We start from the raw sequence: 18,969 nt of genomic DNA, 5'->3' as shown, positions 1-18,969 counted from the left end.
ATTATAAGACCCAATTTGACTTTTTATTTGGTCCTAATTATAAGACCCAATCCATTTTGTCTTTTATATTTATGTATTTTTTTCCAAGATAATCCTTTTAATAATGATAGTTTTAGCCAATATTTAATTAGCAAGGATATTTTAGGAATGACAACACTTATTTATTATAAATAACCAACTTAACTTACTTCCTTAATCTCCTCAAATAAGTCAATTGGGTCTTATAATTAGGACCGGAGGAGTATTTTGACTCTCATGATTAGCTGTCTATATATACATGACCAACATTTGAACCCTAAACCTTCGCTCATGCCCCACCTGACCTTTCCATTCTGTTTTATGTTTACATTGATGATTAGCCAAGTTCCTTTTTTCCTGTTTAGAAGTCACAACCCATCATCTATTATTGTGTAAATTGTTCTTTTTTCAAAAACATATATATGTGTGTGTGCATTAAATGATGATAAATTTAAAAATTACTAAATTTTAAAATAGAATTAATCAAATTTTAATTTTTTTTCCATTTCAATACAATATGTCAAAAAATAAAATTGGAGGAATACATTAACTAGATTTCATTACCAGTAGATTGTTTTTCCCACAAAGTAACTGATACCGGAGTCATAGCTAGACTCGTCGTGATCTTTATGTTTTTACCCAAAAACAAAAAAAAACTAGATTCGTAATCTCAATGTACCTCTCTGCCTGCGTGCGCAAGTTCTTTTGAACGTAGACATTAAGGGGGTGTTTGGATGCCCTTAAAATCACTTTTCAGAAGCACTTTTCTGCAAATCGAGGCAATTTTCTCCACATATTTACTTCGTATACTGTAAAAACACTTCTGAAACCATGGTTTTGATCTTATCCAAACACCCCCTAAATATTGCAACAAAATTTTACAAATCCGAAAACCCCGCTGGCCAAAACTAATGGAAAACCCCTTGTGAAAAAGATAAGTATATATAGTGATGCACGAGATATATGGAATTTACATCATGCCCGCCCATTCCCTCCTGAAAAACTGTACATAAGTGGGGATAATGCAGGGCTATGAGGTACATTTACTCCAATTCTAATCACGTCTCACTTATGCTGGTTAGAAATCATCACTGATTTCCTAGTAACCAAGCTGGTTCGCCGTGTGTTGGGATCTGCATTGAAGCACAACTAGCCGGCCAAACCTGGAAAATGCTGGCGGCCAACTCACCTCTTAATATGTCCCCATCTTGGTTTCTTTGCTCAGTTCAACTCAGAAAATGGCTAGGTGTCATGAGTCTGAGATAGGCTTGGATTTGAAGAACTTTGCAACTGCTTGATAGAGATTCTCTTCCTCAAAGGGCTTGGACACGTATCCATCCATACCACATTTCAGGCACTCATCGTAGGTAGCATGAATTACATCAGCTGTCATGGCTAATATTGGCAAATGCCACTCGCTTTCAGAGGCATTTTCTTCATTACCTCCACCATTTGCCTGCTCATTTGCCTTGCTTTCCATCAGCCGGATTCGTCGTGTTGCTTCAAATCTGCAAACCTCAAAATATTTAGATAATGTAACAAAGCCCATGCATATCTAAGGATAAGTTTTCTTGAAAGAAGCGGCAGCAAGTTACAAAAGCACCGTACTAGAACTGATTAGGATTTGATAAGAGGAAATATCATCTTATTACCATTAATGCATGCAACCACCGAGAAAGAAGCTGGACAGCTTGACTTCATAGTTTATGAAATGGCTTAATTTTCTCTCCGTTGTCACTTTTTTCGGTCTTATTTTATCCTGTGATTGTGTGGATCTGCTATGGTGAAAACTCTAGTATACAATTTTTCCTTTCTAAGCTAGGGTTGATTGTATTTTGCAGTATGAGATGTTCAGGTCAGATTTGAAAAAAGTACTGATGTGTGTATAGCCTAATCCTACTCAAGACATCTTGTCAAACGCTCAATTAAATCTAAGAGTAAATATCGAACTACATATTCTCACTTGCCACAGAAGGACAGATTCTCTAATGATAAAAGCTTCGACATAAAGGTTAAAAATAATCTAGCTTACTTATTTAATATAACTGAGGTTTTTTTTTTAAAAAAAAAATACATCTTACTTATTTAATATTATTTACAGATATAATCGATGATTTAAATATAGTTATGAAAGAGCAAACAGTTAAATGCAAGCATAAAAAATTCCATACCCGTCCATTTCCGGCATTTGGATGTCCATGAAGCAGGCATCAAAATTATGAGGCAGTTGAAGCAACTCAAGCGCCGCTTTGCCACTTTCAACACACTTCACATCAGCTCCAAACTTTTTCAATGCACCTGCAGCAACCCTCCGGTTCACCATATTGTCATCAACCACCAAAATTTTCTTTCCACACAGAAGGCCCCGAAGAAAAGCGGAACCATTAGGCATGTCTTTTCCTTGTTGTCTCTTCTTACCCACACCAAGAACCTGCTGAAGACAAGCAGCTACCATACTAGCTCTCAGAGGCTTCATGATCACAGTATCAGCAAAACCAGCAGCCTTAGCTTTATCAAACTCGGCATTACTAATATTGGTTGCAAGAAGGATCAATTTGGGCAACTTAATTGTATGTCCGTTCTGCTTCCAGTCTAGTTGCCTAAGATTGAAGCTTCCATCTTCTCCAGATATCCACGAGTCCTTCTCAACCAAAATTATATCCGGCAGGAACACTCTGCCATACTCAATTAGATTAACTCAGTGAATGAACAAAATAGAAGAGACTCAAACGAGAAGTAATCTGATTGCATGGCACACCTAGTATTTTAGGAACACATGACTAAGCTATCTAAGCGGTGTTTACATAAGTAATGAAATCTGGTGGGACAACAGTGCAATATACAACCAGGTTTTTTTTTTTTTTAAAAAAAAGGTTCTCAGTTTCATGCGGGTTGAAAACCCAACCTAAAAGAATAGCAAAGGATGATGTGAGCTTACCCAGATGTCAATGAACCGTTCTTCCCGCATAAAGCAACAGCCTTGTTAATGTTATTAGCAACTTTAGCTATTATCCCAAGTCTCTTCAGATGGTATCGAGTCACAGCAGCTCTAACAGGTTTTCCATCAACCACTGTGGCTTTCAGTCCTCTAAAACTAGAAGGTAGATCTTCCACATTATGTTTCTTCGCATCACCGATTGAACTTTTCTTATATGTACCAAAATTTGCAGCGAAGGAAAATGTGCTCCCAACCTGGGGTCGGCTTACGAAGCTTATTTGGCCACCCATTAATTCAACCAAACACTTACTGATGCTCAATCCAATACCAGTCCCACCATAGTTTCGAGAGGTTGAGCTGTCTGCCTGCACAAAAGGCATGAAAATCCTATCCTGGGCAGAAAAGGGAATCCCAATACCAGTATCCTCTACGCAGACCATCAGAGTGACTTGCTCAGAAACTTGAATAGTGGTCATCTTTTCACTTGATGCATCAAAGCAAAATTCTTCATCATCAATCAGATGCTTAAAATTATCCCAACAGTTCCTTTCATCAGCTGCTTCACATCCACTGAGAGTTTTGGACTGATAACCACCAGCCATATGCACAATGTCATCTGATCCTCCATTTAGATATGTCTCAGATTTTCCATTCATTGTGGCACTTATATTTTCAGCTAGATGAACCTTAACAAATATGTGCCCTCGTTCAGTGAACTGCAAAATTCTTAGGTTAGATTTCTCATCAAGAAGTGCATTGAAATTTGTAAACAAAGTAATTGCCGCAAAAAGAAAAGAGAATTTAAACATTTCCCTCTTTGTCATGGGACAGTTGAAAGATGGTGGAGGAATGCTTTATTAATAGTTTGAGCTGAAGTTATCAACAGTTTCAGAGATATTTCCTCCACACAGCTTCAAATAAGTAAATGAAAATGTAAATGCAAATAGTGTCAGACAAATGAACTTTGAAAACATTGCTTACTTTGACAGAGTTGCCAACTAGATTGGTTATAATTTGTCTGAACCTCCCAGGATCTCCCATAACAATGTCTGGAACTTTATCAGAGACAAAGACCGCCAACTTTATTTCCACGATAAAATATATCCGTTAAGGTTGGAGAATTGGAGGTTGGGCAAGCATTAGGAACAACAGCATCCAGTGACGAGACCCGGAAAGATGAAACAATAAGAAAGAACTATGTAAGTTGACTGAAGAAAAAGGAAATATAATAAAAAAATTACGTGACTTGGACAATGAAATGTGATCTTCAAGCCACCATACTAAGTCAACAACATGATATACCTCTAAACCTTTGTGTCTAGACTTCTCAGAGAATAAAGAAAGGACATCATCAAGTATGGAACGCAGGTCAAATGGAACTGCTTCTAGCTCTAACTTGCCAGCTTCAATTTTAGCTCGGTCAAGCACCTCATTTATCAATGCTATCAGTGCTTTTCCACACGCTTGAGCAGTCTGAGCATAATCTCGTTGAGTTGAACTCAATTCCGTATCTAGAAGCAGAGCAAGCATTCCTATACAACATTATGAAGTTAATACACACAACTAATGAGAAAGTACAACAGAAGTGCAAGCTACTTCATAATATGGAGAGATAAGAGAACTCTTGGAATCACCTAGGATGCCATTCATTGGTGTTCTAATTTCATGAGAAACAGTCGCTAAAAACTGAAATCAGAAGGCAAAAGGAAAAAAAACAGTTAGAGAGTGAGACCACAAAATAACCCTTGGAAATCATTACGAACCATGCTAATGAAATACCAAGAACTCTACCTGGGATTTGGCAACATCAGCAGCTTCAGCTCGAACTTTTAGTTCCTGCATCTCATGGAAATCATCCTCAACTTTGACAATATGAATTGCAGCACCATACAAAATATATCCCACTAACAAACCAATCACAAAGAATAAAAATGCCGTGGTAAGCGCTGTCCAAGATGTTGGTGCCTTCTGATGATACCTGTTCAATAATACAATGATAAGCATCTGCTGATTAGAAACAAAAAATATTAAAGACCCTCTGCGCATTGCATAAAATTACAAAAGATTATCTAAGGACAGATACACCTACCTACATATCATCTGATGTTTCCTGTAAGGATCTCCAAAATCAAGTTTGCTTTTATGTACAAGAGACTTATCACCTTCTTCATATTGGTTGCCATACATGATTAGCGGGTTAGTAGAGTTTGTGATATCATACACATGAACCAAAATTGCTTGGTTACCAGCAAGCTGCCCAAGTAAATTCTCCACTAGGGATTCAACATCAAAGGACCCTCCAACATATCTGCTTGCAAATAAGCTTACAGTAAACACAAAGCTAACTCATAAACCAAGGCTAATACACTGCGTTAAACAATTTAGCCAAAAAAGTACACCACCAGGATATGTGACCCCAAAGATCCCCCCCGTAAACAACTGCAACAGACAATTCAAACCCCTGAGAACACAGAAATGAATTCAACCGTACAGTCTGCATCAAACTCACTGATAATTATTCTGCCAAAGGTGGCATAGGTGGAAGCAAGACTGGTTGTACTAAGGAAATTATAAAGTGGCAGGGATTGCTATAGACATTGATACAGACAATTGCAATCAAAGTGGCAACATGATCTGGCGGATTATAGAGGCTACAGTACTTCTCACAGTTATTGTTCATGTTCATTAGTAGAATTCCGAGAAATACAATGGCTATAGTTGTTATGGTGTGTTTTGGCAGCTACTGAAACTTGACATCATATAATTATCAGACATACCATATGAGAACAATACCGATTCTCATCCCTACGTCGACCCTTGCATCTAGACAAGGTGACAGAGGAACTATCCAATGTCAATGGTAAAATACATTCTTGATGCAACAACATATGGTTTTAACCAGCGCAGCCATATAATAATAGCCTGCTTGCATACACATCAATGGAGTCATAGTAGTCTATAGAGAAACAAGTATTAGGAGGCAGAAAATAATCCCTGCCGTTGATTCATAATAGCATCATTACTGTAGGATAATTCTCTTCTTACAAATTGATGCCCAAAAAGCCTATGAATGTAGGAGACGTAGATAGCCTGTAAAACTAAAGATTACGATGCTATATAGCCGGTGAAGCCATCCACCAAAAGAACAAGAGAGAGAAAGAGAGTTTCTCCGAACAAACCCAACAACATGCGTATAAAGTTAAATATGGACTTACCCCGCAGTTGCCTCTACACGCTCTTTCATAGTTGGCTCTCGGGAGAGCTTGGCTTTGTACACAGGGAATGTCAACACCACACCAAGATGATGAGAATCCAACAGCCTGAATGGGCTAGTCAGTACAGCTTTCCCAGTGGCCCTAGCCCTCAGAATGTTTTCTCGGTCCTCCTGCACCATGCCAAATACAATTTTCAGAGGCTGTTGCACACAAAATCAGGAGACATATCCTCACTTTCCAGATGTTGTAGTTTACCTCTCCTGACATCATATCAAGAGACTTAAGATAAGAGAGAGTTTCCTGGGCAAATATCACCGGTGCATACTCATCTCGAACTGGGGAAGCCTCTCTTTCCATCGTCTTTATCACCCATCCGTGTTGCCTCTCAAAGTTTTCTCTTTCAGTGTCAACTACCCTTTGTGCATAGGCCACCCCATTGAGTAATGGCCGCTCAAATGCTGTTCTGGCAGTATACTCCGCAAAAGTTTCCTGGTATTTTTTGGGCAATGAGAAGTAATCAACAATAAGAAACATAAAATAATCACGTACCATCAACCATGAACAGATTTGTGACTTAAATAGATACTTCTCCAGTCCCAAATCAAAATAGAAGTTCTTGTCTTAATCAAGCACAGACCTGATCAATTGCGGATGGGTTTCTGTAGTAGTGGAAGGTTGAAACCAGAATGGCTAGGGCATGGACATGGTTAACACTAACACTAAATTGATCTTGCAGCATCCTAGCCCTTTGCTCACAGAGGCTACCCAGAACCTCTCTCCTCCTAACTTTATTATCAGCATCCATACCATTGTAGATGGACCAACTGAATAGCATCATCAGCATGATCCACAGCAGCAGAAACTTTGGGAGCCAAGCTCTTTTAGCCTGAATGAAAGTGTATTTTCTTTTACTCCCGTTTGCTCATGGAACCTCAAAGCCACAGGATGGTGCTGGCTCTGCATCTTGATACCCATCAGCCACAAACCTTCGATGTTTAGTTTACTTCTTCCCCTCTCGTCCTCTTCATCTCTACGTTTAAAGAACGACCAATAAAACCAGTGAGTGCTTTTATAGGAACAAGGTTTTCATACTACTGGCAAAATCTTAGGCACTTTTCTCTGGTGGTAGAGGAGAAAAAGTTACGGACCACACCTCACAGTAAAGCATCATTAAAGCATTGATTTGCGTGATTCAAACCTAAGAAAGGAGAAGCACAGGCACACCAAACATGATGAAGGATTTGCTCAAATTATTCTGACTCTGTTTCTCACCCTTTCCTAAGAAGCTAAGCGCATTTCAATACTGGCAAAGAAAAGAAAGACATCTCAGACGAGAGACCACAATTAAAAAGAAAGAAATTCTCAAAGCTCAGAGAGACAAGCATGGGTCTCAAAAGATGGAAAACAGCTCAATTTTCAAAGAGCCACCTATACCCAGATATTGGCTTGTTGTTAGACTTTATGAGTGTAAAGGGTCAGATTAAAAAACTCGGGCGAACACTAATCATGCTGTGCAAGCGTGAAATTGGTCTTGGTAGGCTCAAATACAAAGAACAGCCACGTTCACCCTCTTTCTTCCATATAATAATCAAAACCAAAGATTGGCCTTAAAAAAAACACACATACACACACCCCCACCAGCGAAGCACTCACTCAAACCCCAAAAGAGAGAGAAAGAGAGCGACAGAGCCGTCGAGAGAAACAATGTTTTTACCTGTACAGAAAAGAGAAGGTGAGGATACAATGAACAATATGAACCAGTTTGGTTCGTCCTTGATCTGAGGCTCTCTAGTTGTACAACCCGAATTTTTTATGCGCTTTTATGCTATGCTTTCTTGTTTCTTCCTTTATTTTAAGCAGATAAGGAAACTAAATCGAATTTTTAGGATTTTCTGTGATACGCTCTTGTCTCCCTCCTACATCACAAAACCAGTATAGCAGCCTACTCTTCCTCTCTCTCTCTCTCACGCGCGCTTGTCAAACTCTCTCTCCTTTGAAGTCTCGCCCTCTTTCTTTTCTCTCCCTCTCTGCGGCGCCTTGTTTGCACTATACTAATGCATTCACACCAACACTATCTCCTCTTAGAAATCAGTCATTTTCAGAGCTCAAGTTCAACTTGGAAACTCCCACGCATTCAAAGAAATAGGTTCAGAAGAAAAAAGAAAAGCATACTGGGTCTCTCTCTTCACTGCTCAAGACTGAAAAGATCCTTCTTTTTTTCGTTTCTCACTTCTATTGTGAATCTGCCCAATTTCCCACTAGTGTGCAACCTGAATCATTTTTCTCACCGGTGTCTTCCTCACACTATCTGAACTCCCTCTCACTCTCTCTCTAAATTCAGGAACCAGAAGTTTGGAGCAGAGTAGAGGGGGAAGAGAGAGAGGAAATTGAAAAACTGAAAATCGCCATCACAAATCTCTCCGATAGTGACATGGCGACAAGGCGCGGATCTTATTCCCGCGTGAATTACCAAAAGAGCCATTTTTGTTGCTGGAATTCCATTAATATCCTGCTCGAGCGATAGTAATTAATTTATCGCCAGTTTTAATTAATAATCGATAGTAGATTAGTTGGCATGTCAATGGTTTTGCTGCGCCTCTTAATTCAAATAAATTTTAATCAATGCCATGTGAAGGCCTTCTAGCTTCTAAATGCCCCACAAGACTACTGTTCAAACAGTTAATTTAGTTTTTCTTTTGTTTTCTTGCCAGTTAGTTAGTTATATTAGTTAACTACTCTTATCAGACCAAATTAACTTACGACTTGGAACAGGGTTTTGGATTGGTTCCTGGAAAGTTTTTAAAAATAAAATGAAATCGATTTTAGATTGAAAGGAAAAATAAAAAATATATAAATAAAAAAAAGAACATTAATTACTTACTTCAAAAATCCAAGTTCCGTGTCAACTCTAACGTTTACTACTTATTATCCTTTCATATTTACATGTAAAATTAATTGATTCTGTTATTTTGAGATCTATTTTCAACTTTTTCCAAAAATAAAAGATAGATATTAACTCTGAAAGGTGATGACGTTGATTAAACTCACTTTAATATTTATTGATTGAGATTAACGTTGAGGGGATTATTAAATATTAACTGTCTCAGTCAAGAAGGAAACTAGTATAAATGCGCCCCATGTGCAACCAAATGTTCAGTGTTTAAGATAATACCCGCAAATTTTAAGCTGCTTTCTTCTGTCCTAAATATAAAAGCTACTCCTTTGATTCTATTTACAGGATAAAGAGAAAAAATATTTTTTATCCTATTTATAGGATATTAAGAGAAATTTTTTATATAGATATACTCCTCCGGTCCTTAATATAAGACCCATTTAACTAATTTGATTAGATTAAGGAAGTTAGGTAAGTTAGTTAATTATAAGAAAAGTGACGTTTTTCCTAAAACACCATAATCATCTTTCTTAACACCTCATTTTCCCTCTTCTACTTGATTGTGGTTGAGGGAGTATCCATAGGGGTAATTTAGAGAAAATTGATAAATATAAGAAATGGGTCTTATATTTAGGACCAGAACTAACTCAAGAATTGGGTCTTATATTAAGGACCGGAGGAGTACAATTTTATATTTTATTTATTATTATGTTGATATTGTTCACATATGGTATAATGTATATTGAATAAAGATAAAATTAGAAACTTTTTTAATTTTAAATGAGAATTAATAAAGTTTAAAGTTTTTCTTGGCATGTGTAAAGCATGTTGAAAGTGACTTATAAATAGGATCAAAAGAGTAGGTGACTAATTTGAAGATATTAAGAAAATAAGTTAAGGTAGTTATTTGTAATAAATAGATATTTTTCCTAAAATATTCTTACTAATCAAATATATTGACTAGAACTACTATTATTAAAATGACTACCTTGGAAAAAAAATACATAAATAATATAAGAGACAAAATAAATTGAAGTCTTATATTTAGAACCAAAATAAAAATCAAACGAAATCTTATATTAAGGATAGAAGTAGTATTAAATAGCTTATATTGCATCAAAAATTATTTCACTACAATAACTTTATTCGATAATTGTATAATTATTTCTCATATTCTCTCCCATCATGAGATTAAAAAAAAATAATGAAAATAAAACTACAAAATAGTAAAAAAATATCTTTTTAAAAAGTCTACAGAAAGCATCATTTTGAAGCTTTATAAGTTATCTTTGAAAATAATACACCATTCTCATATCATTGGTCGAAACAATGTTAGAAAAAACGTCATGGAAAATTACCTTTCTTGTGATTCGGTTTATTAATATTTAAAAAGAGAAAATTTGAGAAAAATTATCATTAGAAAATCTCAAATAAAGTATTCTCATAAAAATGTGTTGTTATTTACAAATTAAGTAGGATAAAAACCTGTTATAGTATTGTAACAAATCTTGATTTAGGATTTAGTAATTTTCAAGATTTTTATTTGTTATTCTCCCTTAAAAGTTTTACTATTAAAAATCACTTAAATCAAAATATCAGCATTATGTGAATAAAAAGCCTGCAGGGTATTATATTTAATGTTAATATTTTCCTAGTCAGACATCAATTTTTTAAATAATAAGAACAAAATTACTACGATTTTATGTTTTGGTGATAAATTTATTCAAAAAAAAAAATTTGAGTACCCAGCACTTTAAAAATAAAATTAATAAAATGGAAACAGTAGTGGCCCGTGAACATGCTGGGGTGGGGTACGATGGTACCCGCGCTCATCAAATTCCAGGTCAACTTTCTGCAGTGAACAAGTGCTTCACGTTAACGGTTAAATGCAAGAACAAATTCCATGCATTGTATTTGTCATTTTTTGTTTCCGCAATTTGTATTTTATCTGTTTAAACCAATGTTTTGCAAATTATAAATTTGTAAATAAAGGGTTTTCCCACCTCAATGTAGCAAGTCAGCCACGTATAATCATGTGAATATCAATACGGACGGACCAAATAAAGCAATACTTTTCTTTCAAATTTTGTTCATTTTTGCCAAATTATACTTATTTTTCAAATTTCAATTATACTTAAAAAGTAATTATGTGTGCCCCAACAATGTGTGCTGCCATGTGGGCGTAATTCATATATATATTTATTTATTTTTTTCATTTTGACATATGCATTGATTCAACTCCCATGTGGCTCCTTTACTAATTAATCCCATTCACACACACATATGTATTAACAGATTCCATGGCACTAATTGAAGAAGCCGTGATTAAAATAAAAGAGACACTACCTGCGGTTCTAATTATAAGAACCAATTAGCTGATTTGAAGAGATTAAGGAAGTAAATTATGTTAGTTATTTGTCATTAATAGGTGTTGTCTTTCCTAAAATATCCTTACTAATCAATTATATTGACTATAATTATCATTGTTAGAAGAACTACTTCAAAAAAAATGTATAAATATGAGAGACAAAGTGAATTGGGGTTTTATATTTATGGCTAAAATAAAAGTCAAACAGAATTTTATATTAAGGACCGGAGATAGTATTAATTAATATTGTCCAAACTCATCCTCAAATCCATGCTTCCTTCCGGCTGGTGTGCGTGTGATTAAGAAGATTATATATTATTATGAACACAAACAAATATAATTAATGAAAGTGATTAAATTAAAATGCAGAGTTTATTAGGCGGTGGAAACAGAGGAGGGAAGGCATGAAGGGAGAGAAAATTGTGGGAACTGGATGAATGGAATCTGAGGGGAAATAATGTTTGCTTAAAAAAGTTGCGACTTTGTAAAAACACTGAAAATGGGTGGCTATATAGCCTTTTGGTGAGGCGAGGGGGTCTGTGCAGTTTCTATGTGGAGCATGTCGGCCATGTGTCGCCCCATCACAACAACACAATCATCCATGTCCCTCCTTTCTTTCATCTAATTTACTAATACTAATAAAATTACCTGAATTAATTATTTGCAAAACAAAAATAACCCGGCAAAAATTTTTTTTATAAAAATATATATTGATTTTTAAAAAAATACTTCGTTAATTATCTGTATTGGAAGTGGAAGATATGTCCTTCTTCATAGAAAACCCCACTTCAATCCTTCAATTTAGTGTGTACGAGGGAGTTGCTATATCCCTCCTCCCGACCAAAAGGATTAATATGTAAATTTATTTTGAATATTTAAAATTATAGTAATATTGTCTTAAAAATATCAATGATGCTTCACCAGAAAGAAAAATTTATATTTCTTGATCAAATCTGCATCTTAATGTAAAAAAATTGTATGGCTTAAGACATTTCCTACTTACTCCTCAGTTAACAATCTCATAATAAAAAAGATACAAAGTAATAATTAAATTCTGATTTAATCTATATTCTAATTACATGAAAGGAATCCCGATTAAAATAAGTCGTGCCATCAAGAATGGACCTGAAATCCAACGCTTATATTGATAACCAAGCAAGCTTCCCCGCAATTTAGATGAGGAAGGAGAAGATGATGATGATGATTAGCGTATAAATATGTCCGTACAATAGGTTAATTAAATTACACATTAATTACGATTCACTCGTATCATCAGATGGATTAGACGAAGCACTGATCGGGTCGAAGATGGAATCGTCTTGCAGAACATCGTATGTTATTCTCTCCATTGATGTCAAAAAGGTTAATTGTCGTTGCATATCATATGTCCTCAGACCAGCCTTTTTTAAAAAAAATTTTGTCATTATTGGAATATATATGTCCACTCAAATGATCCTCTAGAGATCTCACAGGTGAAAAAGTGAGAAATGAAATGCCATACGGTGCAACATATTCTCTGCGGTAATAATTACGGCGTAAATTTTATCCCATCAAAAGTGGGCATATGACTAAGCACACAACTTTTTTATTTATTTATTTTTTTCTATATATGAGTGGTTGATAAATCTAATAGATTCAGGTCATCCGGGATTAATATTATTAGGTGCGTATTAATCCCACGATGTCAATGGAATAATAAATTTAAGGGCCTTCATGCGGAAGTTTCCATCACTTCGCGGGTCATAATCAGATCTTGAATGAGATCAGTCCGTCACAGACTTTAACATGTTTATTTAAAAAAAAAAAGGATCAGAAAGAATTTAATGTGTACGTAGTTATGGGCATTATTCGAGTTTTAATTTAATTTGTTTATCTGTATATAGAAAATACTTTATCATATGCAGAGGCATCTTTCGTCAAAATATGCTAATCATAATCAATTATTCCATGAATTTCTCCTGTGGATGTATCATCAACGTCTTATTTTTGGTATTCTGACCCCAAAAAAAAAAAACGTCTTATTTTCGGTATACACATGCAGCGTTTTCCTCTACTCTCTCTCTCCTTCTTCTTTTTTCCCTCCTTTTATTTTTGAACAGCAGAGGAAGCAGGCAAAATCTTGAAAAAACCATAGGACTACGACCGATAAAATATATACTCTTTTAATTCTAAATATAAAAGCTGACGTGATTAGATATTTATTTTGGCTGCAAACGTAATATTTCAATTCATTTTGTTTTTAAAATTTACAATTTTTTCCCATAAAATTATCCATGTGAATTGCAAGGTCCTTATACTGGGGTAGCTTCAATGCAGATAGATGAAAAAGCATTTTAATAAAACATGGCGTGTGTTTTTACAAACAGCTAATTCACTCTTGATCCATGCATGTAAATTAATTATCTAGCTGACATATTTAGAATTTGAGATGCGAGATTTGAGATTTAAAATTGATGAAGCTAATCAAATTACATATATGGGAAAAATGAGACGGGGAAACCAAAAATGAGAAGAACATGTGATGGTTGGTTCTTGGTTGGTTGGGAGAGCTGCGAAGGATTCCGAAGAAACCAACCACATCATCATCACATGCCGGGTCTGGCTTGCCTGAGTTGATTATACATTTTTTGATGAGTCAAAATAATAAGGCGCCATTATTCGTCAGCCAACCCCTTCTTTATATTAATCCTCCAAATTCCAAATCCCACGCTCACAAGTTGAGTCTTTTAAGATTCTGCTTTTACTTCACACGCTACCAAACAGCATATATATTACTCTCTCTGAGGAGGAACTAATTAATCAACAAATCACACACACATGTATAATTTATTAAAATTTGCATTATTGTCGACAATACAGCTCTTTTTTAAACTTCATATGATATATACATAGGGCATGAAATTAAACCAGTTTAATTTTGCATTAATTGGCCTTGGGTTGAGCATTTCTGCAGCCAAACAAATTAATATACTCCTCCGGTTTTAAATATACGATCCTTATACTAATATGCATAAGGGTCTTATATTTAGGACCGGAGGAGTATATATATATCAGTTATTAATCAAGGAGAAGATCCATGCAAATATCCAGGCCATGTTTGGTAGGAGGGCATGGTCCCGACTTCGTCTTCTTTTTAAAAATGTTTTGTATATTTCTTAGTTTTTTTTTTTTTTTGCCTCGATCTAAGTATATTTTACCATGAATGAAGTTTATAAGGATGAAAAGTGTAATTTTTTTTAAAATATGATTTGAAAGGGCAATTGTATTTTCGATCATTTTTAGTTCTCCCCGTCTCTCACACCAATTTGTTCACGCCAGGTAAGTTATCATAAGCATCCTCCTTTTTTCCCTGCTCACCCGTACCTTACAAAATTAGGTTCCCTTTCACTCCTTCCTTAAAAAGCCTTGCTTATACCAAACAGTGTGCCATTGTAACAAAGAAATAAGTTATTTTTAATAATCATGAACACTTTAAACACAAAAACAACCATATCAGTGTTAAGTTTGAACTAAAGATCTCAATGAAACCAGGCAGGAGACTGGAGCAGCTAATGATCGACAACAAAGTGATCACTCCATATTATTACTTTTGGTTCTTAATATAAGATTTGATTGACTAATTTGAAAAGATTAATCAAGTTATTAAATTATTTAATTATAGTATATGTTATATGATCTCTTTAAAAGATTTATGTATGTATTAGATTATACTCCTCCGGTCCTTAATATAAGACCCATTTAACTAATTTGATTAGATTAAGGAAGTTAGGTAAGTTAGTTAATTATAAGAAAAGTGACACATTTTTCCTAAAATACTGTAATCATCTTTCTTAATACTCCCTCTCTCTCTTCTACTTGATTATAGTTGAGGGAATATCTATAGGGGTAATTTAGAGAAAATTGATAAATATGAGAAATGAGTCTTATATTTAGGACCAAAACCAACTCACTAATTGGGTCCTATATTAAGGACCGGAGGAGTATATCAGTTTATAAGCGAGTCAAGTTAGTTGAAATAAAAATAATAAATAGAAACACTTTAAAGTAATATAGTAATTTTCTTAATTTCTCTAGATTAGTCAACTAGGTTGTACTATTTCTGATCTTAATTATAAGACTTTATTTGTAGATGATAAATGAGACCTTATAATTATGACTGGAAGTAGTATGTTAAGAACTCGATGTAGTGTGAAAGATAGAAAACTTTTTCTTTTGCCCGAAACGAGGAAACTTATCTGGTTCTTAATAGAACAAGCAACATTAACTAAGGCAAGCGACAAACCGTGTTCTAATGAGTACGATAAGGACGGTTAGTCAAAAATAACAGCAACACATTACCCTAAACTCACATAAATATGTTTATTAGGGCATGAACATGGACACTGATTATCCAAATGCCGCATCAAAGCAGCATGCCCAGAAGAAGAAAAAAAAAAAAAATCGAAGTACACCTAAACCCAGCTAATGTCCACCCTCCCAAAAGAAGAGAAAATTGAGGGTGGGGGTGGGGGGGGGGGGGAGAGGAAGGAAGGTATTCCACTACACCTAATGATTGTCGAAACGAGGAAACTCATTACTTGACCTTCCAAGGTTCAATGGAGCCATATTCTCTTCATTAAAAAAATAAAAAAAGGCAATAAACAAATGAATAAATAAATTAAATAAAGATTCAAATAATTGAATCCCTCCAAAGCCAAGTCATGCTGCTTTTTTGGGGAGTCAAACCCTCTGAGACATATCTTTAAAGACCCAACAAAAAGCAGAGATGACCCCCGCAATTCATCTCAAGATATTCTTTTTTATTTTCAATTAATTAATCATAGAAAGAGGGTACCCACACATAGGATTCTCCTTCTCCTTCACTTCTACTCATTATTTTAATCGTTTTATTTTCTCTGAGTTTTCTCTCTTGAAGGCCAGACCTTCAAAGTGCTGTAAAAGCAAAAGGAAAGAAATTTAAATTCAACGAAAGTTAATTGGAGCCCGACAGCATAAATAATTGAAATGGTTCCATCACAGAGAGCGATGAATTATGTTACCCTTGTAAATAATTTTTTTTAAAAGTCATTTTTTATTTCTGTATTTAATAACTTTCTAATTTCTTTTACGAAAATAATAATTTATATAATAATAAATAAAGGATAAATTTATATATTCATATAAAAAAATGAATTATGTGACTTATTAATAAAATAAAAAATTATTTTTCTGGTTTATAAACAGGGGGGAGATTAGTGAAAGCTGCAGTCGTAATTAATTGTAGATATAAAAAGAAAGGAGTCTTTGGGGTGATGTTACACATGAAGATTGTTTAGCATATTTTTAAAGATTATGTATCCACCAGCCAAAGATTTCATTGATTTGTAGAAAGAGATAGTACTTTCGAATCATACTTTTTTTTTTTTGGCAATTGAATTTGTTTGTCTACATTTGTCAATGGAAGAACAATTATCCTTTAAAACGTTGAAGTAGGAGTGGGAGAGGCATATTTACTTCAGTTCCAAGAGACAGGCCTAAAGGTCCAAATATTATTATGAGAAAACCATATTGGAGGTACTTATATTTTTTTTTTTCAATTTTCAATTTGATACCTATGTGTTTTTTGTTCTTAACTAAATCTTTAATTTTGCTCTATTAACATCATTAATCCTTATGTAGAGACTAAAAATATCAATAGAACAAAGTTATAAGAGCTAATGTTGCTAAAAAGATAAAATTAAATGTTTAATTAAAGGGAAAAAAACACATAGATACCAAATTAAAAATTGAGAGAAAGTATAGGTACCTTCAATATAGTTTTTCCTATTATTATTGCAGAAGTCCCGCCGGACGTAAAATTAAAAAAAAATATTCTAAGAATAACTGTGAAAAAAAAGAGAAGAAGATAAAAATAGGTTTTTCATTTTTATACATGCATGTATATTTGCAATTTAATTTGACACTGCCTTTAAGCCTTTAAATAATTGTAAAAGTTATCATCATACCGATGCGGTCCCTTTTAAACGTACAAATTGTTTCCCACTACAAGTGCTTTAAACCTATATTTTGGGCAAATATCAAATAATAGTGTTTTTCCCCGTTTGTATGAGTATATCCTAATTTCCCAGAATCTCGTAAAATCATTTACAGAAGCGAAAAAAAATAAAAAATAACTTTTATCTCACTAAATAAACTTGAAATAATAAATATTAAATAAAACAAAATAAGGAGTCAAGATTTTTCCTATACACAAACATCAATTATATTTTTTTTAAAAAAAAAAGAAGAGAGGAAAGCTGAAAAGGAGGGGCCCTTTTCACCTTTTCGTCCACTTTGTAATTATTGTTGTTACTGCTGGTATACATGGACATGATTGTAGACAGCACTCGGAAATAATATATATTATAAACATATTTAATTTATGGGCAGATTATTTGTAATTTGGGACCCCATGCTCTACATATGAATCAATTTTTCGAGCCTTTCAAATTTTTTCACGTACATAAATGAGATTAGAGCATCAATAAATTTTTTTAAATAATTTGGAAAACGCAAAAATTAAGGTTGAATGTTGAATATGGGGGAGGTGAGGTAAACAAAAAATGGATGGGGCTGGAGACAAATGTGAGAAGCAGCTTTTAGTGGCCGTTTTGTGCTTTTGATGCCATCACTGACCCCCCACCCTCCCACTCATTATTATTATTATTCCTCCTACTTCTCCCTTTCTCTCTTCTTTTTCAAAATCTAAATACACACTCCTATTATTATTATTATTACTATTATTCGACAATTCTACTTACATCCAGTGAACCCAATAATACACAGTTTGTATGGTCTAAGTTGAAGTAATGAAAGCGGGCATTGAATTGATTGTCCCAACACCAAGTACAAGACAGACATAAATGTCATGAATTTGATAAATGTGTACGTAAAGCTACACCTTTTTTTTCTCTCTTGTCTGGCTCATTTTTGTTCTGATCAGATCACATTGAAATAATATCTTTATTCATTACCTTTTTTTAAGAAAATTATAATGTGTGTGAAGGTGGGCAGGACTTGTGGGATAAAATTTAAAATTAAACGGTGGAAAAACTTAAAGTTCAATTTTTTTTTGGTTTTAATATATATATGTTAAGATAATTACAGAAAATATGTCTTCAATTACTTAGATCCGTTTGACCAAACAATAAAACTGCGGGACGGCTTTTTGAGGGAAAGGGAGAGAAAAATTTCGTGGCGGACGGTTTCCCAATAAAATATATGTAATTCAAATATGGGGATCATGTGCTCGCACATATTTTCACCTGTTTATTTAATTTTTTATTTTGCTCTGATCGAGAAGGAGTCGTTCCTGTTAAGCTTTCTGAGGACAAAAAGACGCATTTCATCTGAAAAAATATATATCAAATTCATGGTGTATTCATCCTCAATTAATCCTGCTGCTTCTGATCTTTAATATAAAAATTAATTAATTAATTTAAATAACTTATAAAAAATAGTTAAATTAGTTATTTGTAATAAATAAGTGTTATCTTTTCTAAAATATCATTGCTACTCA

General features: G+C 34.3%; 1 protein-coding gene across 1 annotated transcript; it reads right to left on the bottom strand.

Annotated features, from left to right (window-relative positions):
- Positions 1–980: 980 nt before the first annotated feature.
- LOC114743065 (histidine kinase 4-like) lies at positions 981–7,968 on the bottom strand. Its single transcript, XM_028931269.1, is given in 13 exon segments — positions 981–1,526; positions 2,190–2,693; positions 2,957–3,672; positions 3,938–4,036; positions 4,259–4,488; positions 4,591–4,642; positions 4,748–4,934; positions 5,046–5,264; positions 6,172–6,341; positions 6,427–6,660; positions 6,809–7,089; positions 7,092–7,474; positions 7,886–7,968. Coding segments are annotated over 12 exon segments (3,006 nt in total). The 5' UTR covers positions 7,147–7,474; positions 7,886–7,968; the 3' UTR covers positions 981–1,267.
- Positions 7,969–18,969: the final 11,001 nt, after the last annotated feature.

Source organism: Neltuma alba, unplaced genomic scaffold, assembly GCF_004799145.2.
Source record: "Neltuma alba isolate B1F8T4 unplaced genomic scaffold, ASM479914v2 tig00003922_pilon, whole genome shotgun sequence".
In the NCBI taxonomy this organism is placed as follows: domain Eukaryota; kingdom Viridiplantae; phylum Streptophyta; class Magnoliopsida; order Fabales; family Fabaceae; genus Neltuma; species Neltuma alba.
The sequence above is the reverse complement of the archived record's forward strand: the minus strand, read 5'-3'. Positions and strand labels throughout refer to the sequence as shown.